Source organism: Engystomops pustulosus, chromosome 5 (genome assembly GCF_040894005.1).
Source record: "Engystomops pustulosus chromosome 5, aEngPut4.maternal, whole genome shotgun sequence".
NCBI classification, from domain to species: Eukaryota; Metazoa; Chordata; class Amphibia; order Anura; family Leptodactylidae; genus Engystomops; species Engystomops pustulosus.
The window spans coordinates 202,951,420-202,977,049 of NC_092415.1; the positions used below are offsets into that span (position 1 = coordinate 202,951,420).

Sequence of the window (25,630 nt, forward strand, 5' to 3'; positions counted from 1 at the left end):
AGTGTGACACAAGTTGGGGTTCCCTCTGGGCGATGCGCTGCGGGGGGACCCCCGTCCCTTGTGCCTGAAGATGCGGAGGTGGTCTTGTCTGCTAATGTTGTTGCTGGTCCAGCCAGTGTGAGTGGAGTCAGTAATGTTGTGGTGGATAATGTGAATGGTGTGAGTGGTGGAGAATCTTTTCCAGCTTTGGGGGTGGGTGATGGAGTGACTGGTGGTGTGAGTGGCGCGGCTGGGTGTAACATGCAGGTGGGTAGTGTTAATGTGGTGGGTGCAGGGGTTGGTCCGGTTGCTCCCCCAGTGGCGGCCCCCGTTAAGAGCTATGCCAGTGTCGCTGCTGGGGGAAGTAGGGTTCCATCATCCTCGTCTCTGGGCTCTGGGGACGGCTTTTTGCAACGGCGCCTCCTGCAGGCCTTACAGAAGGGAGAAAGGACGATCAATGTAGCGGGGCAGGAGGTTGATTTGTCGTTTTGGATAGAGAGGCACGGCCTGTCTGCCTTCCGAGAGCAAAGAGGCAGGGAGACATCATGGTCGCTCCCGACAACCGGGCCGGGTGCTAACCGTAGGAATGTGGTCCGTCTTCGGTGGCGTGGCAGTGATGTGTGTCCCCCGCGGGCACGGGTAGTTGAGCTGCTGCTGAAGATGGACTTCAAGGCGGCTGACATCTTTGCCTTGATCCATCCCTATGGTACATCTGAGTTTGATATCAGCTTTGTTCGGCCAGAGAGGCTTGAGCTCTTCTGGTCCAACTATGAGCTCAGATACAACGAGCCCGAGTGGCGGGACTTTGCTGTGCAAGCGGTGTCCCGCCAGAGCGAACTCAAGAAAGTGACCGTTCTTACTCGTAACGAATCACTATCTTGCTTTGACATCATGACCTGGATGAATCGTTATGGAGAGGTACTGGGAGTACCCGAGAAAAATCGTGACGAGTATGGTATCTGGTCAGGGGCCTGGACCTTCATGGTGAAGTTGAGGCGTTCAGGTAACTCAGTCGCCCACATCCCTTCATCAGCCTTCCTGGGGAGGGATCGGATCCTGATCTTCTACCGGGGGCAGCCTAAGCTGTGTCACAGGTGCGGTGACCCCACACATTTCAGCGCAAACTGCACCGTGCAGAAGTGTGCGTTGTGTGGGGGTGTCGGCCATCTCGCTGCATCCTGTACAGGGCAGATTAGGTGTAACCTGTGTGGTGATCTCGGTCACCCGTACAGTCGTTGTCCTCTTTCCTTCGCTAATGCAGGCTCAGCCTCAGCGGATGAAAGCCATGAGGCTGAATCTACTGGGGAGGGGACTAGCAGAGGTGGAGGAATGGAGGGGCCAGGGAAGAAAGACAGGAAAAAGACGCCTGCCCAGCTAAGGCGTCTAGAGAAGCGTCAACAGGAGAGAGAGCGGGGGGAGTCCCGGGCTGCTGGGACAACCTCTGGCGCTATCCTGGAGACCACACCTGTCGCTGAGGCCCCAGGGGATGATGTACTGGATTAGGAGGTCAGGAGGATCGAGAGAGAGGAAGGTGCCACGTCCTCAGACTCCTCCCATTATGAGAGTATGGACGAGGATAATAGGGCGTGCCTAGAGGAAAAGCGTAAGCGTGGCGCCAAAAAGAAGAAAAAGGGTAAAAAGAAGGGAGGTGTAAGATCTTCTCCCTCCCTGACTAAGGTACCCAAGGAAGGTGCAACCGACCCCCCGCTGGTCGAACTTTCAAATCGATTCCTGGCCCTGGATGGAGCGCCTCCTGCCGATGGAGGGGCTGAGGGTGAAGGGCCAGAGGTGGCGGAGCCTGCAGGAGGTGCCGAGTCTCCCCCTGGGGAGTCAGGGTCCTCAGGAGGGGAGACTGGCCCAGAGTCTGGAGACGAGGATGAGGGGGCAGGTCCTGGATCTGCCCCTGAAGCATCAGAGGTGCGGGAGATGGACACCACAATATGTCTAAAAAGGGGGTGTTCATTTCCCGAGGGTGGTGGTAAGATGGGTAAAAAGAAAGCCGTCTAACTCAATCACTCATGATGGCGGCACCCACTCCGTTGACGCTGGCGTCCATTAATGTCGCCAGCATTAAGTCTGATGCGGCTAGATTTGCGGCCTTTGATTTTCTTGGCCGTGTTGAAGCCGACATTTTATTTTTGCAGGAGACCAGGCTGCCAGATTTGGCGGCCGTGTTTAAAGCTAAGAGGGAATGGAGACACGGGCCTTCCTATTGGTCTCTTGCGGCCGAGCCGTATAGCGGAGTGGCGGTACTTTTTACCGCACTGGTAGAATGCCGACGAGTTATTGAGTTAGAAATGGGGAGGTGCCTGATCCTGGATGTCCTCATGAAGGGACAAGAACTTCGCCTAATTAACATCTATGGTCCCCAGTCCAAGTGGGACAGGAAGTGTCTCTTTATGAGGATCAAGCCCTACCTTTTTACAAGTCGGCAGGTGGTCTTTGGAGGGGACTTCAATGCTGTCACGAGGTCCCAGGATAGGGGAGGTTCCAGAGACAAGCTGACTTATGATAGCGTCGCTCTTAATAGCATAGCTAGTGAGGCTCGCCTGGTGGATGTCCACATCCGGCACACCCCAGGCCACGCGGGGTTCACCTATTATAGGGGTAGCTGCAGGTCTAGAATAGACAGGTTTTATTTAAAGGAGGAAGCCATCTCTTCAGCAGTGTCCGTTGTTGAGGTGGAGTTCTCCGACCACTGTCTAATTTTGTTTTCTCTGAATGTTACAGAGACCCCCCGGATGGGAAGAGGCTACTGGAAGCTCAATTCGTGTCTCCTGGAAGAAGCGGAGATCAGACAATCCTTTGAGGACTTTCTTCAGAGCCAGGTACCTTTGCTGGGCCTTTGTAGCAGTAAGTCAGAGTGGTGGGAGATGCTCAAGAAAAGGGTGGCGAGATTCTTCCGCCAGCTCTTGAGCCTCAGGAGCCTGGACAGGTACCGCCTGTATCAGGGCCTGAGGAGGAAACTCGAGCATCTCGTCTCGATTGGAGGTAGTCGTGAGGACATCTCCAGAGTGAAATCCTTGCTGAAGAGGTGTCAGTACGATAGACACGCATCTTTGGTTTTTGAGAGGGATTACGGGAAATACCGCTCGCCCGACCCTTACAGAAACTGCAAGATGTCAGTGAATGGTAAAGTTGTCACAGGACTGGTTGACAGTACGGGATCCCTGAAAAGGTCCAGATCAGGAATTCTGGAGGTCGTCAGATCCTTCTACTCGCACCTCTTGGGCAGGAAGGATCTAGATCGGGATGTGATGTCGGCTTTCCTGGCTGAAACTGTCCCTGAGCCAGGAGTAGACCCCTCTCTTGATGTTTTGACCGAAGTGATCAGGGAAGAGGAAGTCAGCCTGGCGATTGAAGGGCTCGCCCTCAAAAAATCGCCGGGTCCGGATGGCTTAACATCTGAGTTTTATAAGACCTTTAAGGACGCCTTGGTTCCCCTCTTGACTGAGGTATTCAATGAGTGTCTTTCCTCGGGCGCTCTGCCGAAGTCAATGAGGAGGTCAGCCCTGATCATCCTGTCAAAGGGTAAGGACCGATCTCGTGTTGAGAACTGGCGTCCCATAGCGCTTCTCAATACGGACAGAAAGGTTTTGGCAAAGGTGCTGTTTAATCGGCTGGTGCAGTTTGCGCCCCGGCTCCTTTCGGGGACCCAGCACTGCTCTGTTCCAGGCCGCAGTACATTTAGTGCTGTGCTTTGTGTCCGGGAGGCAGTGGAGCAGGGCAGGGCTGGTAACTGGAAGGGGTACTTGCTGTCCTTGGATCAGGCAAAAGCGTTTGATCGGGTTAACCACGAGTACCTCTGGTCTGTCCTTCTGAGGTATGGCCTGCCGGGGGAGTTTGTCAATTGGCTGAAAGTTTTGTACGCAGGGGCAGAGAGTTTCCCGCTTGTAAACGGTTGGATTGGCCGCTCTTTTGAGGTCGGGTCTGGTGTTCGCCAGGGTTGTCCTCTGAGCCCACTACTGTACGTGTTCGCGATTGACCCATTCCTTAGGAGGGTTGATCGTGGGCCGTTGGTGGGAGTCGGGATGGATCGGGCAGCACCGGAAGCCACTCTAAGGGTGGTAGCGTATGCTGATGATGTCACCGTTTTCGTGTCCTCGGGAGGGGAGGCGCAATGGGTGATGTCAGAGGTTGACCGCTACTCAGAGGCTTCTGGGTCCAAGATCAACCGGGATAAGTGTGAGAGTCTCTGGCTGGGAGAGGGAGGTCCAGGCTTTGATCTCCCGGACACTCTTCCAGGGCCCCAAGACTCTGCCAAAGTTCTCGGCATCGAATTTGGCCAGGGGGATTACCCCATGCAAAACTGGGACGGCAGGCTTAAGATCGCCGCTCAGAAGGTGGACCAGTGGAAGGGTTGGTCTTTGACCCTCAGAGAAAGGGTTAACCTGATTAAAACTTACCTGCTCCCATTGCTGATATATCTGGGCAGTGTGTGCATGTTGCCAGAACCCCTCTGGACTCGGGTGTACAGTCTGTTCTTCCAGCTGTTATGGGGGAATAGGCTGAACCTTATCAAGAGGGAGGTTACTTACCGCACGAGGAGACAAGGAGGGTTGTGTATGGTCAACCCTGTGGTGTTCCTAGTGAATACCTTTCTTAAGATCAATGTAGCAAACCTCTGGAAAGAGAGGGCTCCTCCGTGGGTATACTCCTGCAGGGGATGGTTTCGGCCTTTCCTCCAGGAATGGGAGACAGGAGGACAAGTGAAGGATCTTCGTACACCGCATGGGCATCTTCCGGCTTACGCTACCCCGGTTCTGAAGGTGATTCGCCGGTGGGGTCTGGGAATGTGGGAGATCAGGACCATGTCGAGGAAAGTCCTTGACAAGAGGGTTCTGTTGACCCATTTCCAGAAGCCTCTGGCCCTCAGGGATTGCCCAAGTCGGGATCTGGGGGTGGGTTTAGGTCTTTTGAATTCCATCAGGATCCCCTTGAAGTTTTGGGACTTGACTTGGCGCTGCTTCCATGGAAAGCTGTGTGTGAGGGACAATCTGAAGTGTAGGAGCTCTGAGGAAAGGGGTTCTCCCCGGGAGGAGTGCGGTGGCCTGCTGGAGAGCATGGACCACTTCCTGCTTCAGTGCCCCTTTAACACAGAGGTGTACAACCGGGTGGGCGCTTCCATCCATTGGCTCGGGTTGGCCGGTCTCTCCTATGCGGAGTGGGCCTATGGAGCATTCGGAGGCCTGGGTGGCCGGGACCGCTGCACGTTATTCCTAGTCAGTCTAGTGGTCAGGTACCACAGGTGGAACGCACGGTGTTTAGTTTCGACGCAGCGTAAAATCCTCCCGGTGGATGAGGTGGTTAGGAACATTCTGGGTGACCTGGTGAAGGTGCGCTCTCTGGAGTATGAGAGGCTGGGCACGGGGAGGGCCTCTCTCCTTTGGAGGGGGTTCTCCTTTAGTGTCCCTTAGTCTGTCATCTCCTCTCCTGGTGTGGGGCTGATGCTGCACTGTAGATTTTTGTTTTGTGTTCTGGACATGTGGTAATGTAGGGGCTTGCAGGCGCCGAACCTGGGCTTTATGTGGTTTTGATTGATGATGTTGAGATTTTATTTGTATTCTGTTTTCTTTATGTTGTGTTGTAAATACTGTATATATTGTATATATTGTATATAGTGGGGTTTGGGACATAGTGTTAGGTTGGGAGGGGGGTGATGGTGGTGGGATTTACGAACTGATTTGGACTCTATGACCCTGGGCACTGGTCTGGACTACTTAACGCAAACTTTGGACGTTAGACCAGTGTCTGGGGGAAGGGGAGGGTGCGGGCGAGGGATTTAGTTTAGTGTAGTGTTGTGTGTATTTGTTATTATATATTTAAAAAAAAAAAAAAAATGGGTGTGGGATGTGATCTGTGTGGGGTGGTTTGTTATTAGAGGGTGTGGGGTGGGTTTATGTATATTTATAGTCATTTATGTTTTATTTGTGGGTGTGGCTTGTCTTATTGTTTATTGGTTTGGTTTAGGTTGTGATAATCGGTTGGGTGGGGGTTGTGGTATTTGGTGTTCATTCATTTCGGTGTATTTTAAGTTATTGTTTTTACTAGGTGTGAATGTGGCTGGACCAGCAGGTAAGATATTGTATATATTGTATATATTGTATATTATGTTTTGTTTGTATTGTTATGTTTTTTTACTTTTATATAAAATAAAAGATCTACAGGATGTAACTCAGGATCAGTACAGGATAAGTAATGTCATGTAAGTACACAGTGACTGCACCAGCAGCAGAATAGTGAGTGCAGCTCTGGGGTATAATACAGGATGTAACTCAGGATCAGTACAGGATAAGTAATGTCATGTATGTACACAGTGACTGCACCAGCAGCAGAATAGTGAGTGCAGCTCTGGGGTATAATACAGGATGTAACTCAGGATCAGTACAGGATAAGTAATGTCATGTATGTACACAGTGACCTCACCAGCAGCAGAATAGTGAGTGCAGCTCTGGGGTATAATACAGGATGTAACTCAGGATCAGTACAGGATAAGTAATGTCATGTATGTACACAGTGACTGCACCAGCAGCAGAATAGTGAGTGCAGCTCTGGGGTATAATACAGGATGTAACTCAGGATCAGTACAGGATAAGTAATGTCATGTATGTACACAGTGACCTCACCAGCAGCAGAATAGTGAGTGCAGCTCTGGGGTATAATACAGGATGTAACTCAGGATCAGTACAGGATAAGTAATGTCATGTATGTACACAGTGACTGCACCAGCAGCAGAATAGTGAGTGCAGCTCTGGTGTATAATACAGGATGTAACTCAGGATCAGTACAGGATAAGTAATGTCATGTATGTACATAGTGACTGCACCAGCAGCAGAATAGTGAGTGCAGCTCTGGAGTATAATACAGGATGTAACTCAGGATCAGTACAGGATAAGTAATGTCATGTATATACACAGTGACTGCACCAGCAGCAGAATAGTGAGTGCAGCTCTGGGGTATAATACAGGATGTAACTCAGGATCAGTACAGGATAAGTAATGTCATGTATGTACACAGTGACTGCACCAGCAGCAGAATAGTGAGTGCAGCTCTGGGGTATAATACAGGATGTAACTCAGGATCAGTACAGGATAAGTAATGTCATGTATGTACACAGTGACCTCACCAGCAGCAGAATAGTGAGTGCAGCTCTGGGGTATAATACAGGATGTAACTCAGGATCAGTACAGGATAAGTAATGTCATGTATGTACACAGTGACTGCACCAGCAGCAGAATAGTGAGTGCAGCTCTGGTGTATAATACAGGATGTAACTCAGGATCAGTACAGGATAAGTAATGTCATGTATGTACATAGTGACTGCACCAGCAGCAGAATAGTGAGTGCAGCTCTGGAGTATAATACAGGATGTAACTCAGGATCAGTACAGGATAAGTAATGTCATGTATGTACACAGTGACTGCACCAACAGCAGAATAGTGAGTGCAGCTCTGGAGTATAACACAGGATGTAACTTAGGATCAGTACAGGATAAGTAATGTCATGTATGTACACAGTGACTGCACCAGCAGCAGAATAGTGAGTGCAGCTCTGGAGTATAATACAGGATGTATTTCTGGATCAGTAGAAGTCCATTTACATACCTGTTGCTTTGTAAATTCACATTTCAGACTCTCTACTTCCTTGAAGCCCAGGCCGAATACCCTTACAGACGTGCAATCGTATTTTCGGACATCACAAAGCCCAAAATTTTCAAGTTCGGAAATTTCAGGGACCTGATCTATACAAGAGTAACACGAGAATAAGTACATTGATACATTGTCACAGAACCTGCTGAAGGTCCAGAATTTGACCCAACTTACCAGACAGGATACTGCAGTCATAGGAGCTGTAGCCATCGAAGCAGGCACAACCCCAGTCCATGCACTGCCCATTGGAGCTACAGAGGTTGGGACATCTTAGTTCTAAGACAATCTTCTCAATGGGGACATGGAAGGTCCTTGCTTGGTCCTGTCTTAAGTCCAATATTTTTTTCTCACACTCGTTCTCCAGGAGTGCTAAACCAGCTTCAGTCCATCCAAGGTCATCCTTTAACAATATGTCAGTGATGCACATGTCAATGACGTCCATGAGACGTTTCTCCAGGAATCCAGCGCACAGTTTCCCGATACTGGAGTTAAAGACCGCCTGCTGGCAGACCGCCGACACGTATGAATGCGTCAACCCTGATGGAGTAGGCCAAGAAGGCAAAAGCTCCGGGAGTGTTTCTGTCGAGTGATCCTCAGGGAAGAAATAGCTGAACCCTTCCAAGTCTGTTTGGCTTAGACTTTGATACGGAAACGTTGACACATCTTCATAATAACTCTGACGTTTTGCCCGGTTCATAGTCACATTCTCCTTCCTCAGGATTCCCACGTGATGTGGAGGCCTCCTGGAGAGGACATTTCTCCTTGATACATTCTTGAAATCCATAGAGATTGTGGACAACTCTCCTTGAACGTCCACCTCAACCGACAAGGGATTGGACTCCTGGAGATTGTCCACTGAACGTTTCCTTAGATCCCGACTGGTATCAGTAGAGAAGACATACTCATTGGTAATGTCCAAGACTGGTATCAACGTGAGGAACCTTACATTCTCTCTGCCGGTGCAGATGGGGACTACCAGCGGAGAATTGCCAAGGAGAGTATTGGGTGATTGTGGTGGGATCGTCTCCGTGGTAGGTGCACAGCTACAGTACTTGGTCCTCTCGATGGTTTGGGGAGGAGAAGTTGGAATTTTATCAAATAGACTTTCTCCTGCAGGAATCCTGGAAGAGCAAAACATTTTACACAGTGGATAAATTTATCAATATTCTGTAAAATTTGGGTGGAAGGTGACCACAACCTTTAATAGGTGATCACTTTCAAGCATTTGGACATCCTTAGAAGAGGTTCTATGTTTCAGATCGCTGAGGGTCTGCCAACCCCACGGTTTATGTTTGAAGAGACAAGCATTGTGGCCTCCTCACTGCTCAAGAACAGTGCCATACATTGCATAGTGGCTGCTTTTGGTATTGAAGGTCCGGGAAGCAGAGCAGAGTGATAGGTCCCTTAGATCTATTATTGAAGAACTATCCTAACGAAAGGTGATCACTATTTCAATCCTGGAAAACCCCTTTAATTGAGGTCACTGATAAATGTATCTATGAATGAGCTTCTTACCTCCACTCGTTGATGAAGTACAGGCGCCCATGGGACGTCTCCTCCAGCTGGACTCCTTTTTTGTCATGAAAATCATTGTTTGCGTTTCCATCCAAAGTCCCACAAAGTCCCAGGGTGTTCCCGAAGTCCATACTGGACGCCCTGAGCGTTAAACTCATCCCCCAGTCACTGACGTCGGCCCGGACGAAAGCTCCAGAGGAGAATGAAATCTGGAAACAAGAACCGAGAAGATGATGTTTAGCCTTCTATTTTATAACATGAACTCCTGAAGAATTCTACCAAATTAAGGAAGACCTCCGCCATCTATTAGCATCGCTTAAAAGGATTCCAGCAAATCTTTTCTTTACCATTCTTGAGTAATCGGTGCCAGTGGTTCCAGCATCTACTCTGATAACTAGGCTGGTGCCAGTGGCGGTACCAATGGAATCAATAGAGGCTGTTAAGGGCAATATTAAAGTTGGAGTTCAAGCTGGGGTCAGGTCAGGTAGAGTTCAAGCTGGGGTCAGGTCAGGTAGAGTTCAAGCTGGGGTCAGGTCAGGTAGAGTTCAAGCTGGGGTCAGGTCAGGTAGAGTTCAAGCTGGGGTCAGGTCAGGTAGAGTTCAAGCTCGGGTCAGGTCAGGTAGAGTTCAAGCTGCGGTCAGGTCAGGTAGAGTTCAAGCTGGGGTCAGGCCAGGTGGAGTGCAAGATGGAGTTCAAGCATAGGTTAGGGCAGGTGGAATTCAAGCTTAGGTCAGGGCAGGTGGCGTTCAAGCATAGGTCAGGGAAGGTGGAGGTTAAGCATAAGTCAGGGCAGGTGGAGTACAAGCATAAATCAGGGCAGGTGGAGTTTAAGATGATAGTAGGGCATGTGGAATTCAAATGGAGCTTAAGTAGGGTGAACTTCAAGCATAGGTTAGGGCAGGTGGAGTTCAAGCTGAGGTCAGGGCAAGGGGAGTCCATGCATAAGCAAAGGCAGGTGAAGTTCAAGCTGAGGTCAGGTCATGTGAAGTTCAAGCTGAGGTCAGAGCATGTGAAGTTCAAGCTGATGCCAGGGCAGGTGAAGTTCAAGCTGAGGTCAGGGCAGGTGAAGTTCAAGCTGAGGTCAGGGCAGGTGAAGTTCAAGCTGAGGTCAGGGCAGGTGAAGTTCAAGCTGAGGTCAGAGCAGGTGAAGTTCAAGCTGGGGTCAGGGTAGGTAGAGTTTAAGCTGAGGTCAGGGCAGATAGAGTTTAAGCTGTGACCCCCAGATGGAGGTGGGGGATGTGGGTGAAGGTGTTCCGATTTAATACTTCCATGTTCCTCCTGGACCCCATAGATTCTATCAGGGTCATGGTCATATTATGTCTTCATTCGTGGAGCTCGTTGCTGTGATACTTGAAGAATTTCTCTTGTTACATATCGTAATCCCTAATCTTCCCAGTTACCAATCCCCTAGACGTCACTCTGAACAGCTGGACCATTACAAGCCTGACCTAATGCAATATACTTGGCCTGGAAAGATAAATGTATGAGTCACGTGATCCCCGATCCGGCGTTACCCGTAGCGTTACATTACTGGCGGACAATGGCGTTACAGTGCGGGGGCCGCGTCCCATGTGACTCCCATACATTTGCTACAATGTAAATATTACAATCGTCTCGGCCTCTGTCTCTCTTTACTGGGACCATCTGAGAACATCTGTTTTCGGGGAGGTGGATTCCTACTTTCCCACAGGCCCCGAGAGTTAACCCCTTAATCGGTCGGAAGCCGTGAATCACATTTCAAAGCCGGGCTTTACCCTACAGCTATAAGTCTCGTCATAAATCAAGAGACTGAAGGGTTTGGGGCTGATATGTGGCTGGTGGAAAGGGGGGAGGGGGGTAACATATGGGGCCAAATGGGCGATAATCGTTTACATGAACCTTATAGAAAACAGACGCGTGTATAGCGGGCGGAGTCGCTAGCGCATATGTGTAATTTCCCGTGTAATGGAGTTCAGCTGTGATTGACAGATGGCGACCTTCTGATGACATCACTGGTTATTAGTTCCTCTGCAATTTGGTGAATATTATGGTTTTTAAATGGTGTAAAAAATGTTTTCATGATTGATGTGTCCTGAATATTTCCTTAGCTTAAGGTTTTCAAGTAAGGAATTCAATCCTAGAAAACAGGGGCAGCTTGAGAGAAGTTTAAAGGAATATCCATCGAGAAGTATAAACCAGGGACACTCACTATTTGTTTATGGTCTGCTTCCCTCTGAAATCAACATTTGAAATGATGCTAATGAGCCAGAAGGGCTCTGGAGGTTTTATGTACTGTAGCTTCACAGGCTGTTACACTGTCTCACCCTCCCGATGCTCCCTCAGCACTTCCCCCTCTCTCTGCCTGATGTCATCTCACACAGGGGGAGGGGAAAGTGCTCTTCCCCAGTGAAATCAAAGCCCCTCTGTGCTGCAGCTTCACAGACTGTTACAAGAAGATTCCCACAGTCCCGGTGCCCGGATCTATGAGTAATGTCTCTGGTTTATCATGATGGATTGTGATGGTAGATTTCCTTTAAGTGTGAGAGAAATGGAAATGAATTTAATTAAGTGAACATTTTTGGTTGAAATATAGTAATTATAAGTGTAAGGTGAGGTTGAGTCTAATAGGATGAGGAGGACAATTCGAGAGAGCAGGGGCAGCTTTGGAGAAGTCTTGAATGCATAAGATGGAGATGTAGGGAGAGGGGGAGCCAGGACAAAGAAAACCAAGTCCTCTGTCAGGTGACATAACAACTAAGCCAATCTGTGGCCTGGATTTTTATGTAACTAAGTATTTCAGTGCACCACGGATGTGGCCACGAGGTCTGGTGGAACCTCGCTTTATACAGTTTCAGCATCCAGCACCTCAAATTCTCCCATAATAAAATGAGGAGAAAGAAAGTGCACTTGACCACCTGGCCACTCCCATAGTGCACCTGGGGCTCATTTGAATATAAATAAAAGTGAATATTTCTTGGCGTTTAGGACAAAGATTTTCTCAATACAGACATGTTAATATTGGACATAGATCTTGGTTATATGTGACCTTGTAGGAGATATGATCCCTTTAAGGTGGTATATTCCTTTAAGAAAATAAGGGTTAAAAGAAGATCTTATCGGAGTAGGGGAGCAGAGATATTCTGGAATAGGGTGTACCCGTGCCCGAGCCATTAACTAGTTGTGGTTATTAGTTATGTTTTTCAAGGCTCCATAAAGGCAACCTACCATGTGATTTGATGCATTATGAAGCAAACATACCCTGAGTATGCTGTAGCTACACTGATGCAGGAACATATCTTGGTTAATCCCGGAGCTTAGAGGTTTTGCTGAAAAAACAGATATAACATTATGATAATGAAAGATCTACTGTGGCTGGTTCAACACTTCTCCTAGCATGTGAGTTATTCTCTGCAGGAGAAGATGATGTAATCCCTGGGTTGTGCCTGAAGGCAGAATAATCAATTGCTGCACCATCCACCAGCTGCTGTGTATGAGTGATCCAGCTCAGGTTGATTAGTCGTGTCTTGACTAACCTCCATTTGTAATTACAAGCTCAGTGTCTAATGTGTTGATCTAGGCAGCCAGCCTGACCCAGCTTTTCCACGGTCCTGAATGTCATAATTGTTTTTTCAGCAAAACCACTCAGTTCAGGGATTAACCAAGATATGTTCCTGCATCAGTGTAGCTACAGCATTCTCAGGGTATGTTTGCTTCATAATGCATCACATCAAATGGTAGCTTTCCTTTAAGGAGTCAGACAAACTATACAATTCTACGACCTTGAGTGACCTTTGTGTAATGAGTATGAGTGGAGGAGCAGAGAGAGGTAAGTGAGGTAAGTGTATTTCATGATTGGCTGTAGAGAAACCTATCACTGACTCTACTATAACTATTCCTGGTTTCCAAGGCTCCTTAAAGGGTCGGACATTGACTGTGGATTTCCATGTGTTATGTGTCTTGAAGTACTGACCGTCATCTTCCTCCCGTGATAAGATTCTGTAATCCTGAAGTTGGGTTCTGCAGATTCTTGAGTCTTGACAGCGAGGTGAGGCTGAGACTCGTGGAGCTGACCGCTGCACATGTCAAAGGTGATGATATCGCCCCCTTCCTTGGCCACGAAGCCGCAGTTACAGGACGCTGGGTGGTCTACGCTGCCGCAGTCCCACTGCCGGACGTGAACTTCGAAGTCACGTGACGCACTTTTATACAGCACAAAGGTCCCGGTGTTGAAATTGTCATAGACTCTGAAATAAGAAACATATTAATCGTCCGACCAGGGTGGAAAGGGGAGACAGTGTAACAGCATGTGAAGCTGCACCATGGGGGGGCTCTGGTAACACCCCAAGCAGCACTTCTGACTCATTAGCATAACTAGCATAGCTCATTACTCACTACAATAGCATTACTCATAGATCCAGGCACCGTGACTGTAGTAATCCTCTTATATTTGTTACTCATGGCCTCCTTCCTTCTAAAATCAATGTTTAAAATTATCCTGGGGGTGTTACCAGAGCCCTTTCATGCTGTAGATTGATAGGCTGTTACAGTGTTTAGGAGCAGTTCCTCCCTCCCACTGTCTGCTGAAACTTCCTGTGCTGCAGTGAGATAACATCAGAGGGAGGAGGAAGTGCTGAGGGAGCAGGGGGGGGACAGTGTAACAGCCTGTGAAGCTACAGCACTTTAATTATAAAAGTTGATTTTAGAATGAAGGAGGCCATGGATAACAAATATAAGAAGATACCACAGTCCCGGTACCAGGATCTATGAGTAATGTCCCTGGTTTATCAGGATGGATTGTGATGGGAGATTCCTTTAACCCTTCCCCTTCCATCAATCATCAGCAATATCTTTATTGTGTATATAAAGTGATACATAGTATGTTACCTGCCATCAAATGTGATGATGTGGGGGTCAGTGAATGAGTAGCAGTAGACGGTAGGAATGTCCTTCACTGTGATCTAAAGAGAGAATCTACATCAATGCATTTGACTTGATATCATTTCTACTACAGATACAAAGTTCCCATTCCAGAAGAAAGATTTAGTTAAAGGTCTCATGGATTTCCCCCCGGCTGTGTAATCACAACTTTATGTATGTAGCTAGTAGCAGCAGGACTGTGAAATAGGAATTTCTTTTCCAGAATTGCTGCTTGTGCATTGTGGGTGTGTCCTCACACTGCTGTGCTCTGTGCTCTCTGCAGCCAGTGTTATGTATTGTCCCTGGAGAGATGTGTAATCAGACCTCACACTGCTGTGCTCTGTGCTCTCTGCAGCCAGTGTTATGTATTGTCCCTGGAGAGATGTGTGATCAGACCTCACACTGCTGTGCTCTGTGCTCTCTGCAGCCAGTGTTATGCATTGTCCCTGGAGAGATGTGTAATCAGACCTCACACTGCTGTGCTCTGTGCTCTCTGCGGCCAGTGTTATGTATTGTCCCTGGAGAGATGTGTAATCAGACCTCACACTGCTGTGCTCTGTGCTCTCTGCAGCCAGTGTTATGTATTGTCCCTGGAGAGATGTGTAATCAGACCTCACACTGCTGTGCTCTGTGCTCTCTGCAGCCAGTGTTATGTATTGTCCCTGGAGAGGTGTGTAATCAGACCTCACACTGCTGTGCTCTGTGCTCTCTGCAGCCAGTGTTATGCATTGTCCCTGGAGAGATGTGTAATCAGACCTCACACTGCTGTGCTCTGTGCTCTCTGCAGCCAGTGTTATGTATTGTCCCTGGACAGATGTGTAATCAGACCTCACACTGCTGTGCTCTGTGCTCTCTGCAGCCAGTGTTATGCATTGTCCCTGGAGAGATGTGTAATCAGACCTCACACTGCTGTGCTCTGTGCTCTCTGCAGCCAGTGTTATGCATTGTCCCTGGAGAGATGTGTAATGAGACCTCACACTGCTGTGCTCTGTGCTCTCTGCGGCCAGTGTTATGTATTGTCCCTGGAGAGATGTGTAATCAGACCTCACACTGCTGTGCTCTGTGCTCTCTGCAGCCAGTGTTATGTATTGTCCCTGGAGAGATGTGTAATCAGACCTCACACTGCTGTGCTCTGTGCTCTCTGCAGCCAGTGTTATGTATTGTCCCTGGAGAGGTGTGTAATCAGACCTCACACTGCTGTGCTCTGTGCTCTCTGCAGCCAGTGTTATGCATTGTCCCTGGAGAGATGTGTAATCAGACCTCACACTGCTGTGCTCTGTGCTCTCTGCAGCCAGTGTTATGTATTGTCCCTGGAGAGATGTGTAATCAGACCTCACACTGCTGTGCTCTGTGCTCTCTGCAGCCAGTGTTATGCATTGTCCCTGGAGAGATGTGTAATCAGACCTCACACTGCTGTGCTCTGTGCTCTCTGCAGCCAGTGTTATGCATTGTCCCTGGAGAGATGTGTAATGAGACCTCACACTGCTGTGCTCTGTGCTCTCTGCGGCCAGTGTTATGTATTGTCCCTGGAGAGATGTGTAATCAGACCTCACACTGCTGTGCTCTGTGCTCTCTGCAGCCAGTGTTATGTATTGTCCCTGGAAAGGTGTGTAATCAGACCTCACACTGCTGTGCTCTGTGCTCTCTGCAGCCAGTGTTATGTATTGTCCCTGGAGAGATGTGTAATCAGACCTCACACTGCTGTGCTCTGTGCTCTCTGCAGCCAGTGTTAGGAGAGCTGTTCAATCAGACCTATGATACTATGGTACTAACAGCAGAACTGTAAAATATTGATTAATTTTCTAGCTCTGTAGCATCTCCAAGTTCACTGGAGTGCTCTGTGCTCTCTGCGTTAAAATGCTCCACAGTCCCTGCCCTCTGCTCTGAGTCTGCTACACCTTCTATTATGAGCAGAAGGAATGAATTGTGAAGCAGCTCAATGGAGAGATCTCAGAGGACAGCAGTGACGCGACATCGAGAAGCTACAATCCTGGAATGGAAATTCATATTTGACTGCCCTGCTGCTACTAACAACATATACAAAGGTCTGATTACACATCTCTCCATGGACAATACATAACACTGACTGCAGAGAGCACAGAGCACAGCAGTGTAAGGATATACATCCATTACAATCCTGGAATAGAAATTCATATTTCACAGTCCTGCTGCTACTAACAGCATACACAAAGGTCTGATTACACATCTATCCAGGGACAAATACATAACACTGGCTGCAGAGAGCTAAGAGTACTGCAGTGTGAGGACATGCCCCCAATGCACTTGGAGAATTTACAATCCTGGAATATAAATCCCTATATCACAGTCCTGATATTACTAACAACATACACAAAGGTCTGATTACATGTCTCTCCAGGGGCAATACCGAACACTGGCTGCAGAGAGCACAGAAGTGTGAGGATACACAACCGGTACAACCCTGGAATATAAATACATATATCACAGTCCTGCTGCTACTAACAACATACACAAAGGTCTGATTACACATCCGTCCAGGGACAATACATAACACTGGCTGCACAGAGCACAGCAGTGTGAGGTCTGATTACACATCTCTCCAGGGACAGTACATAACACTGGCTGCAGAGAGCACAGAGCACAGCAGTGTGAGGTCTCATTACACATCTCTCCTGGGACAATACATAACACTGGCTGCAGAGAGCACAGAGAACAGCAGTGTGAGGTCTGATTACACATCTCTCCAGGGACAATACATAACACTGGCTGCATAGAGCACAGAGCACAGCAGTGTGAGGTCTGATTACACATCTCTCCAGGGACAATACATAACACTGGCTGCAGGGAGCACAGTGCACAGCAGTGTGAGGTCTGATTACACATCTCTCCAGGGACAATACATAAAACTGGCTGCAGAGAGCACAGAGCACAGCAGTGTGAGGTCTGATTACACATCTCTCCAGGGACAATACATAACACTGGCTACAGAGAGCACAGAGCACAGCAGTGTGAGGTCTGATTACACATCTCTCCAGGGACAATACATAACACTGGCTACAGAGAGCACAGAGCACAGCAGTGTGAGGTCTGATTACACATCTCTCCAGGGACAATACATAACACTGGCTACAGAGAGCACAGTGCACAGCAGTGTGAGGTCTGATTACACATCTCTCCAGGGACAATACATAACACTGGCTACATGGTCATGCCAGCTGACACAATTTGAAAATACTTTATTCCAGTGTTTGTGGCGGCCTCTAGGGGGAGGTAGATGCATACTGATATCTCATTAAATTCAATGTATTAGGAGTATGCACAACACTCCTGATCTCCCCCCAGGGGAGAGAATTTCATCTCCATGTACAACTATCCATACATGAGAATAATCATAATTTTTTTTGGATAAATATTTTAAGTCCCTTAAAATTAAGAACATTATTGTTGCTTTTTGCAGCACCTGTACAGGGTCGGGAGCATAACCGTTCCACAGGAAACTGCTGCTATGTACGGGCTCCGCTCCGATGCGGGTCACAGTGTCCCCATCTGTGGTGAAGTCCATGACTGCGGAGTAATACAGGGCGGCCTGAGAGCACGATCCATTCTGGCAGCCGGAGGGAAGGAGATTCACATCACAAGAGGAGAGAACCAGATCCGAGTCACTCGTCTCCTCAGCTGCAAGATACAAGATTGCCAATCATCACCAAATATATCCAGGAACATCACCGGACCCAAGGGCAGAACCCAACAGTACAGCACCAAGTATTCTCCACCCACCACTGCTAAGACATTGTATAATGTGTAATAATATTCCTAATAGCATAAACTTATAGTGCAAGAGCAAATTATCAGCATTATAGCAGGTACATCCCGGTACATAGGGGGCAGTATTATAGTAGTTATATTCTTGTACATAGGGGGCAGTATTATAGTAGTTATATTCTTGTACATAGGGGGCAGTATTATAGTAGTTATATTCCTGTACATAGGGGGCAGTATTATAGTAGTTATATTCCTGTACATAGGGGGCAGTATTATAGTAGTTATATTCTTGTACATAGGGGGCAGTATTATAGTAGTTATATTCTTGTACATAGGGGGCAGTATTATAGTAGTTATATTCCTGTACATAGTGGGCAGTATTATAGTAGTTATATTCTTGTACATAGGAGCAGTATTATAGTAGTTATATTCCTGTACATAGGGGACAGTATTATAGTAGTTATATTCTTGTACATAGGGGGTAGTATTATAGTAGTTATATTCTTGTACATAGGGGCAGTATTATAGTAGTTATATTCTTGTACATAGGGGGCAGTATTATAGTAGTTATATTCCTGTACATAGGGGGCAGTATTATAGTAGTTATATTCCTGTACATAGGGGGCAGTATTATAGTAGTTATATTCTTGTATATAGGGGGCAGTATTATAGTAGTTATATTCCTGTACATAGGGGGCAGTATTATAGTAGTTATATTCAGGTACATAGGGGGCAGTATTATAGTAGTTATATTCCTGTACATAGGGGGCAGTATTATAGCAGTTACATCCCGGTACATAGGAGGCAGTATTATAGTAGTTATATTCCGGTACATAGGGGGCAGTATTATAGTAGTTATATTCCTGTACATAGGGGGCAGTATTATAGCAGTTACATCCCGGTACATAGGGGGCAGTATTATAGCAGTTACATCCCGGTATATAGGGGGCAGTATTATAGCAGTGACATCCCGGTACATAGGGGGCAGTATTATAGTAGTTATATTCCTGTACATAGGGGGCAGTATTATAGCAGTTACATCCCGGTACATAGGGGACAGTATTATACTAGTTATATTCCTGTACATAGGGGGCAGTATTATAGCAGTTACATCCCGGTACATAGGGGACAGTATTATACTAGTTATATTCTTGTGTAGAGGAGGCAGTATTATAGTAGTTATATTCTTGTACATAGGGGGCAGTATTATAGTAGTTATAATCTTGTACATAGGGGGCAGTATTATAGTAGTTATACTCTTGTACATAGGGGGCAGTATTATAGTAGTTATATTCCTGTACATAGGGGGCAGTATTATAGTAGTTATATTCTTGTACATAGGGGGCAGTATTATAGTAGTTATATTCTTGTGCATAGGGGGCAGTATTATACTAGTTATATTCCTGTACATAGGGGGCAGTATTATAGTAGTTATACTCTTGTACATAGGGGGCAGTATTATAGTAGTTATATTCCTGTACATAGGGGGCAGTATTATAGTAGTTATATTCTTGTACATAGGGGCAGTATTATAGTAGTTATATTCTTGTACATAGGGGGCCGTATTATAGTATTTATATTCTTGTACATAGGGAGCAGTATTATAGTAGTTATATTCTTGTACATAGGGGGCAGTATTATAGTAGTTATATTCTTGTACATATGGGGCAGTATTATAGTAGTTATATTCTTGTATATAGGGAGCAGTATTATAGTAGTTATACTCTTGTACATAGGGGGCAGTATTATAGTAGTTATATTAATGTACATAGGGGGCAGTATTATTGTAGTTATATTCTTGTACATAGGGGCAGTATTATAGTAGTTATATTCTTGTACATAGGGGGCAGTATTATAGTAGTTATATTCTTGTACATAGGGGGCAGTATTATAGTAGCTATAGTCTTGTACATAGGGGAAGTATTATAGTAGTTATATAATTGTACATAAGGGGCAGTATTATAGTAGTTATATTCTTGTATATAGGAGGCAGTATTATAGTAGTTATATTCTTGTATATAGGAGGCAGTATTATAGTAGTTATATTCCTGTACATAGGAGATATTATTATAGTAGTTATATTCCTGTACATAGAAGATATTATTATAGTAGTTATATTCTTGTACATAGGGGGCAGTATTATAGTAGTTATATTCCTGTACATAGAGGGCAGAATTATAGTAGTTATATTCTTGTACATAGGAGGCAGTATTATAGTAGTTATATTCTTGTACATAGGGGGCAGTATTATAGTAGTTATATTCTTGTACATAGGGGGCAGTATTATAGTAGTTATATTCTTGTACATAGGGGGCAGTATTATAGAAGTTATATTCCTGTACATAGGGGGCAGTATTGTAGTAGTTATATTCTTGTACATAGGGGGCAGTATTATAGTAGTTATATTCCTGTACATAGGGGGCAGTATTATAGTAGTTATATTCCTGTACATAGGGGGCAGTATTATAGTAGTTATATTCCTGTACATAGGGGGCAGTATTAAAGTAGTTTTATTCCTGTACATAGGAGACATTATTATAGTAGTTATATAATTGTTTATAGGGGACAGTGTTATAGTAGTTATATTCTTGTACATAGGGGCAGTATTATAGTAGTTATATTCTTGTACATAGGGGGCAGTATTATAGTAGTTATATTCTTGTACATAGGGGCAGTATTAAAGTAGTCATATTCATTTACATAGGGGGCAGCATTAAATTAGTTATATTCTTGTACATAGGGGGCAGTATTGTAGTAGTTATATTCCTGTACATAGGGGGCAGTATTGTAGTAGTTATATTCCTGTACATAGGGGGCAGTATTATAGTAGTTATATTCCTGCACATAGGGGGCAGTATTATAGTAGTTATATTCTTGTACATAGGGGTAGTATTATAGTAGTAATATTCCTGTACATAGGGGGCAGTATTATAGTAGTTATATTCTTGTACATAGGGGACAGTATTATAGTAGTTATATTCCTGTACATAGGGGACAGTATTATAGTAGTTATATTCCTGTATGTAGGGGACAGTATTATAGTAGTTATATTCTTGTACATATGGGGCAGTATTATAGCAGTTATATTCTTGTACATAGGAGGTAGTGTTATAGTAGTTATATTCTTGTACATAGGGGGCAGTATTATAGTAGTTATATTCTTGTACATAGGGGGCAGTATTATAGTAGTTATATTCCTGTACATAGGAGGCAGTATTATAGTAGTTATATTCTTGTACATATGGGGCAGTATTATAGCAGTTATATTCTTGTACATAGGAGGTAGTGTTATAGTAGTTATATTCTTGTACATAGGAGGCAGTATTATAGTAGTTATATTCTTGTACATAGGGGGCAGTATTATAGTAGTTATATTCCTGTACATAGGAGGCAGTATTATAGTAGTTATATTCTTGTACATAGGAGCAGTATTATAGCAGTTATATTCTTGTACATAGGAGGTAGTATTATAGTAGTTATATTCTTGTACATAGGGGGTAGTATTATAGTAGTTATATTCTTGTACATAGGGGCAGTATTATAGTAGTTATATTCTTGTACATAGGGGGGCAGTATTATAGTAGTTATATTCTTGTACATAGGGGGCAGTATTATAGTAGTTATATTCTTGTACATAGGGGGTAGTATTATAGTAGTTATATTCCTGTACATAGGGGGCAGTATTATAGTAGTTATATTCTTGTACATAGGGAGCAGTATTATAGTAGTTATATTCCTGTACATAGGAGGCAGTATTATAGTAGTTATATTCTTGTACATAGGGGGCAGTATTATTGTAGTTATATTCTTGTACATAGGGGGCAGTATTATAGTAGTTATATTCTTGTACATAGGGGCAGTATTATAGTAGTTATATTCCTGTACATAGGGAGCAGTATTATAGTAGTTATATTCTTGTACATAGGGGGCAGTATTATAGTAGTTATATTCTTGTACATAGGGGGCAGTATTATAGTAGTTATATTCTTGTACATAGGGGGCAGTATTATAGTAGTTATATACTTGTACATAGGGGGCAGTATTATAGTAGTTATATACTTGTACATAGGGGGCAGTATTATAGTAGTTATATTCTACTTGAATATATATGTCGAGTGATAGATGTTTGTATTTCATAGATTGTCATTAACAATTGTGACTGCTGTAGTGTTGTAATAAGATGCAGATAATTAAACGACATGTTACAAATTTAATATAGATATAATAATATGCTGCAGCATGTGAATAATTTGGAAATATCAGGAGAAAGATTAGAAGAAGCGCAGATCCCGGGCGCAGGAGCCTGGGGCACAGACATGACTGAAGGGAGCAATTTTGACTCAGTTTTTTGTGGAGGAACAATTTATCTTTCGGTATTTTCAAATTGTTGATGTGATTGTTGAAAACCTGATCCTGATGCCCCGAGGTTCCCTTTCATCTTGTTAATGAAAAACGGGTGAAAAAATAGTAGAAATAAGTAGATGACACATTCGTTTGTTGTTGTCTAGGACCTCAGTGTGATCGCTATGGGACTTCTCTGTGACTATACAACAGTCCGGGTCCTAAAAGGAAACCTACCATGAGGAATCTACTGTAAGAAGTAGATGTTATGGTAGATTCCTCCTCCTGTCTCTGCCCTAATCTGTAATTTGATAATCCTGGAACCTACCTTGTTACAAAACTTTATTTTACCAATATGTAAATTAGCTGCCGAGGCTACTTGAGCGGGGAGTAGCCTTAGCTCCCAGTCCCTGCCCAGTATAGTACACGCCCCAGGAGCCTCTGCAGGTAATTTACATATTACTAAAATAAAGTTTTTAACAAGTTAGGTTCCAGGATTATCAAATTACAGATTAGGGAAGAGACAGGAGAAATCTACCATCACATCTACTTCTGACTCCTCATGGTGGGCTTCCTTTAAAGTGACTTTATGTTGTTGTGTAGAACTTTTACTCATATAATAATATTAATATCTTCAGATTTGATCACATTGGGGCTCATTTACTTACCCGGTCCAGTCGCGATCCCGCGGCGCGTTGTCCGATGTGGATTCGGGTCCTTCCAGGATTCACTAAGGTCGTGCCCCGATATCCAGCAGGTGTCGCTGCTGCACCGAGGTCCGCCGGAGTTCAACTTCTTCCCGGTGCATGTAAGTGCTGATCTTGCGCCACATTTCGCTTTTTAAATTCCGTGTTTTTTCAGAATCCATCGGGTTGTCCAACGGCCACGCCCCCCCTCCCCCCGATTTCTGTTGTGTGAAAGCCGATTGCGCCAAAATCCAATCGAGTGCATCAAAATCCCAGCGCAAAATGGAAAAATTTGGGAAACCCGACGAGAGTGCGGCCACGCATCCCTTAGTAAATGAGCCCCATTGTGTACTGTTCTCTGTTAGATGGATCTTCATTGAGGTTCCACATTGAGTAGATGTAACATGGTCTGGTATATTTTGCCTAAATTGTTTTTGAAACCTCATGAATTTCTAATGTTCGTAATTAGGAGTATTGTTAAACCTAAAGGTCAAAAAGGTCAATTTTTTTTCATTAGTTTTTGTAGAACCTCAACCAGACCATACAACACGCGTGTAATCTCTGTGTGATTGAATCAAGTTGTGTAAAACCTCAACCAACTTCATAGTTCCTTGTGTGGAACCTCAATGTGATTGTATTATGTTGTGTAGAACCTCACAATATCCATTCCTCACCCGGAGGATTCCCTTAGAACTTCAAAAAGTATATAGCAATTCTTGTAGAACCTCAATGTGGTTGTGTAGAACCTCAACAAGTCCATTCTATGCTCCACATCATGTTCTGTAGAACCTCCAGTAACTCCATTTCCCTCTCCATGGGACTTCTATCTGATTGTTTTAGGTTATCTAGAACATTCGCTCTGAGCCTTGGGTTGCTGGAACCATATCTTACCTACCTTCATTCATGGTATGGAGCCTTAGTGAGACCTTACAGCCGTTCTCCAGTTGACTTGTATCTGAGCACAAAATCGGAATAGTGCTTCTCACCATAATTGTGTGATCTCTCCCATCTTCCGATATGGTGAAGGATTCTGGTTGCAGCTGTGAGGAGAGAGACGCAGATCTGATCTAAGTCTAGATTTCAGTCTCAACTAGCCGACTGCAAAACCCCAACTCATAGACTGTAAGCTCTTGTGTCACCTCCTCAACCTTATAGACTGTAAGCTCTTGTGTCCCCCCTCATCTTCATAGACTGTAAGCTCTTGTGTCCCCCCTCATCTTCATAGACTGTAAGCTCTTGTGTCCCCCCTCATCCTCATAGACTGTAAGCTCTTGTGTCACCTCCTCATACTCATAGACTGTAAGCTCTTGTGTCCCCCGTCATCCTCATAGACTGTAAGCTCTTGTGTCCCCCTCATCCTCATAGAGTGTAAGCTCTTGTGTCACCTCCTCAACCTTATAGACTGTAAGCTCTTGTGTCCCGCCTCATCTTCATAGACTGTAAGCTCTTGTGTCCCCCCTCATCTTCATAGACTGTAAGCTCTTGTGTCCCCCCTCATCCTCATAGACTGTAAGCTCTTATGTCCTCCCTCATCCTCATAGACTGTAAGCTCTTTTGTCACCCCCTCATCCTCATAGACTGTAAGCTCTTGTGTCCCCCTCATCCTCATAGACTGTAAGCTCTTGTGTCCCCCTCATCCTCATAGACTGTAAGCTCTTGTGTCCCCCTCATCCTCATAGACTGTAAGCTCTTGTGTCCCCCCTCATCTTCATAGACTGTAAACTCTTGTGTTACCCCCTCATCCTCGTAGACTGTAAGCTCTTTTGTCACCCCCTCATCCTCATAGACTGTAAGCTCTTGTGTCACCCCCTCATCCTCATAGACTGTAAGCTCTTGTGTCACCCCCTCATCCTCATAGACTGTAAGCTCTTGTGTCACCCTCATCCTCATAGACTGTAAGCTCTTGTGTCACCCCCTCATCCTCATAGACTGTAAGCTCTTGTGTCACCCCCTCATCCTCATAGACTGTAAGCTCTTGTGATTAGGGCCATCGCTCCTATTTCTCCATATGACTGCTTGTTCTATGTTATGTAATATTTTATTTGTACATGTCCCCTATGATATGTACAGCGCTAAGGAATATGATGGCGCTATATAAATAAAGATTATTATTATTATTATTACTCTACTATTAGATTCACAAAAATACAATCTCTAAGTGCAGACAATTCCTTTCTTGTTATCACTAACACAAAAGTAACAATGGAATCACACATGATTATAGGATCTGACAACACTGGGGTGGTCTGTAGTCTGTTACTATGGATACACACAGGTCTGTATCGGAGTTGTATACATATAACAGTTTAAGACGATTCTTTTGTTTACTTTGTATCATTTATTATCAGGACAGAATTGTAACAATTGTTAATCCATCCCTTGAAATCTAGAGACTCCAATGAATGGCGTCTTCTTCCAGGCTGTGACCTGACCATTAGATATCTGGGAGAAGGAATTCTATCCCTACCATGTAATCTAGGAAAGAACAAAGGCTATTGTGCAGATCACTTACCGTAATGACAGGTCATAAACGATTATATGACTATTTACCTTTATGCCAGCAAAAAATTCTTCGCTCTCGAGGGTGAGACTGTGAACATCTGGTTGCTCGAGGTGGAAGCTGGAGACACTGCAGAAGATCTGTGGGAGAAGACGTGATGACAGGATGAGGTGGGACGGTAATCTGTAGACTCGCACCAGAACATCAAAGAACCTAAGAATTCAGAGGAACATGTGGTGGGGGGTGTCATAGAATATCTATGGGAAACCTAGAGAGGGTCCTGAGATGGAATGAGGAGCATAACAAATCTCGGTACTTTGATG

General features: G+C 45.2%; 1 protein-coding gene across 2 annotated transcripts in view; it reads right to left on the reverse strand.

Moving 5' to 3' along the window:
• Positions 1-25,630, reverse strand: part of VWDE (von Willebrand factor D and EGF domains) — an 89,419-nt gene that overhangs the window by 38,496 nt on the left and 25,293 nt on the right. For both annotated transcript variants that reach the window (XM_072154379.1, XM_072154380.1), the window contains 8 exons: positions 25,358-25,447; positions 23,703-23,847; positions 17,479-17,693; positions 14,007-14,080; positions 13,093-13,366; positions 9,144-9,352; positions 7,803-8,749; positions 7,584-7,720 (listed from right to left, as the gene is read on the reverse strand). In XM_072154379.1, the coding sequence (XP_072010480.1) occupies positions 7,584-7,720; positions 7,803-8,749; positions 9,144-9,352; positions 13,093-13,366; positions 14,007-14,080; positions 17,479-17,693; positions 23,703-23,847; positions 25,358-25,447 (2,091 nt within the window). The remainder of the gene's footprint in view (positions 1-7,583; positions 7,721-7,802; positions 8,750-9,143; positions 9,353-13,092; positions 13,367-14,006; positions 14,081-17,478; positions 17,694-23,702; positions 23,848-25,357; positions 25,448-25,630) is intronic.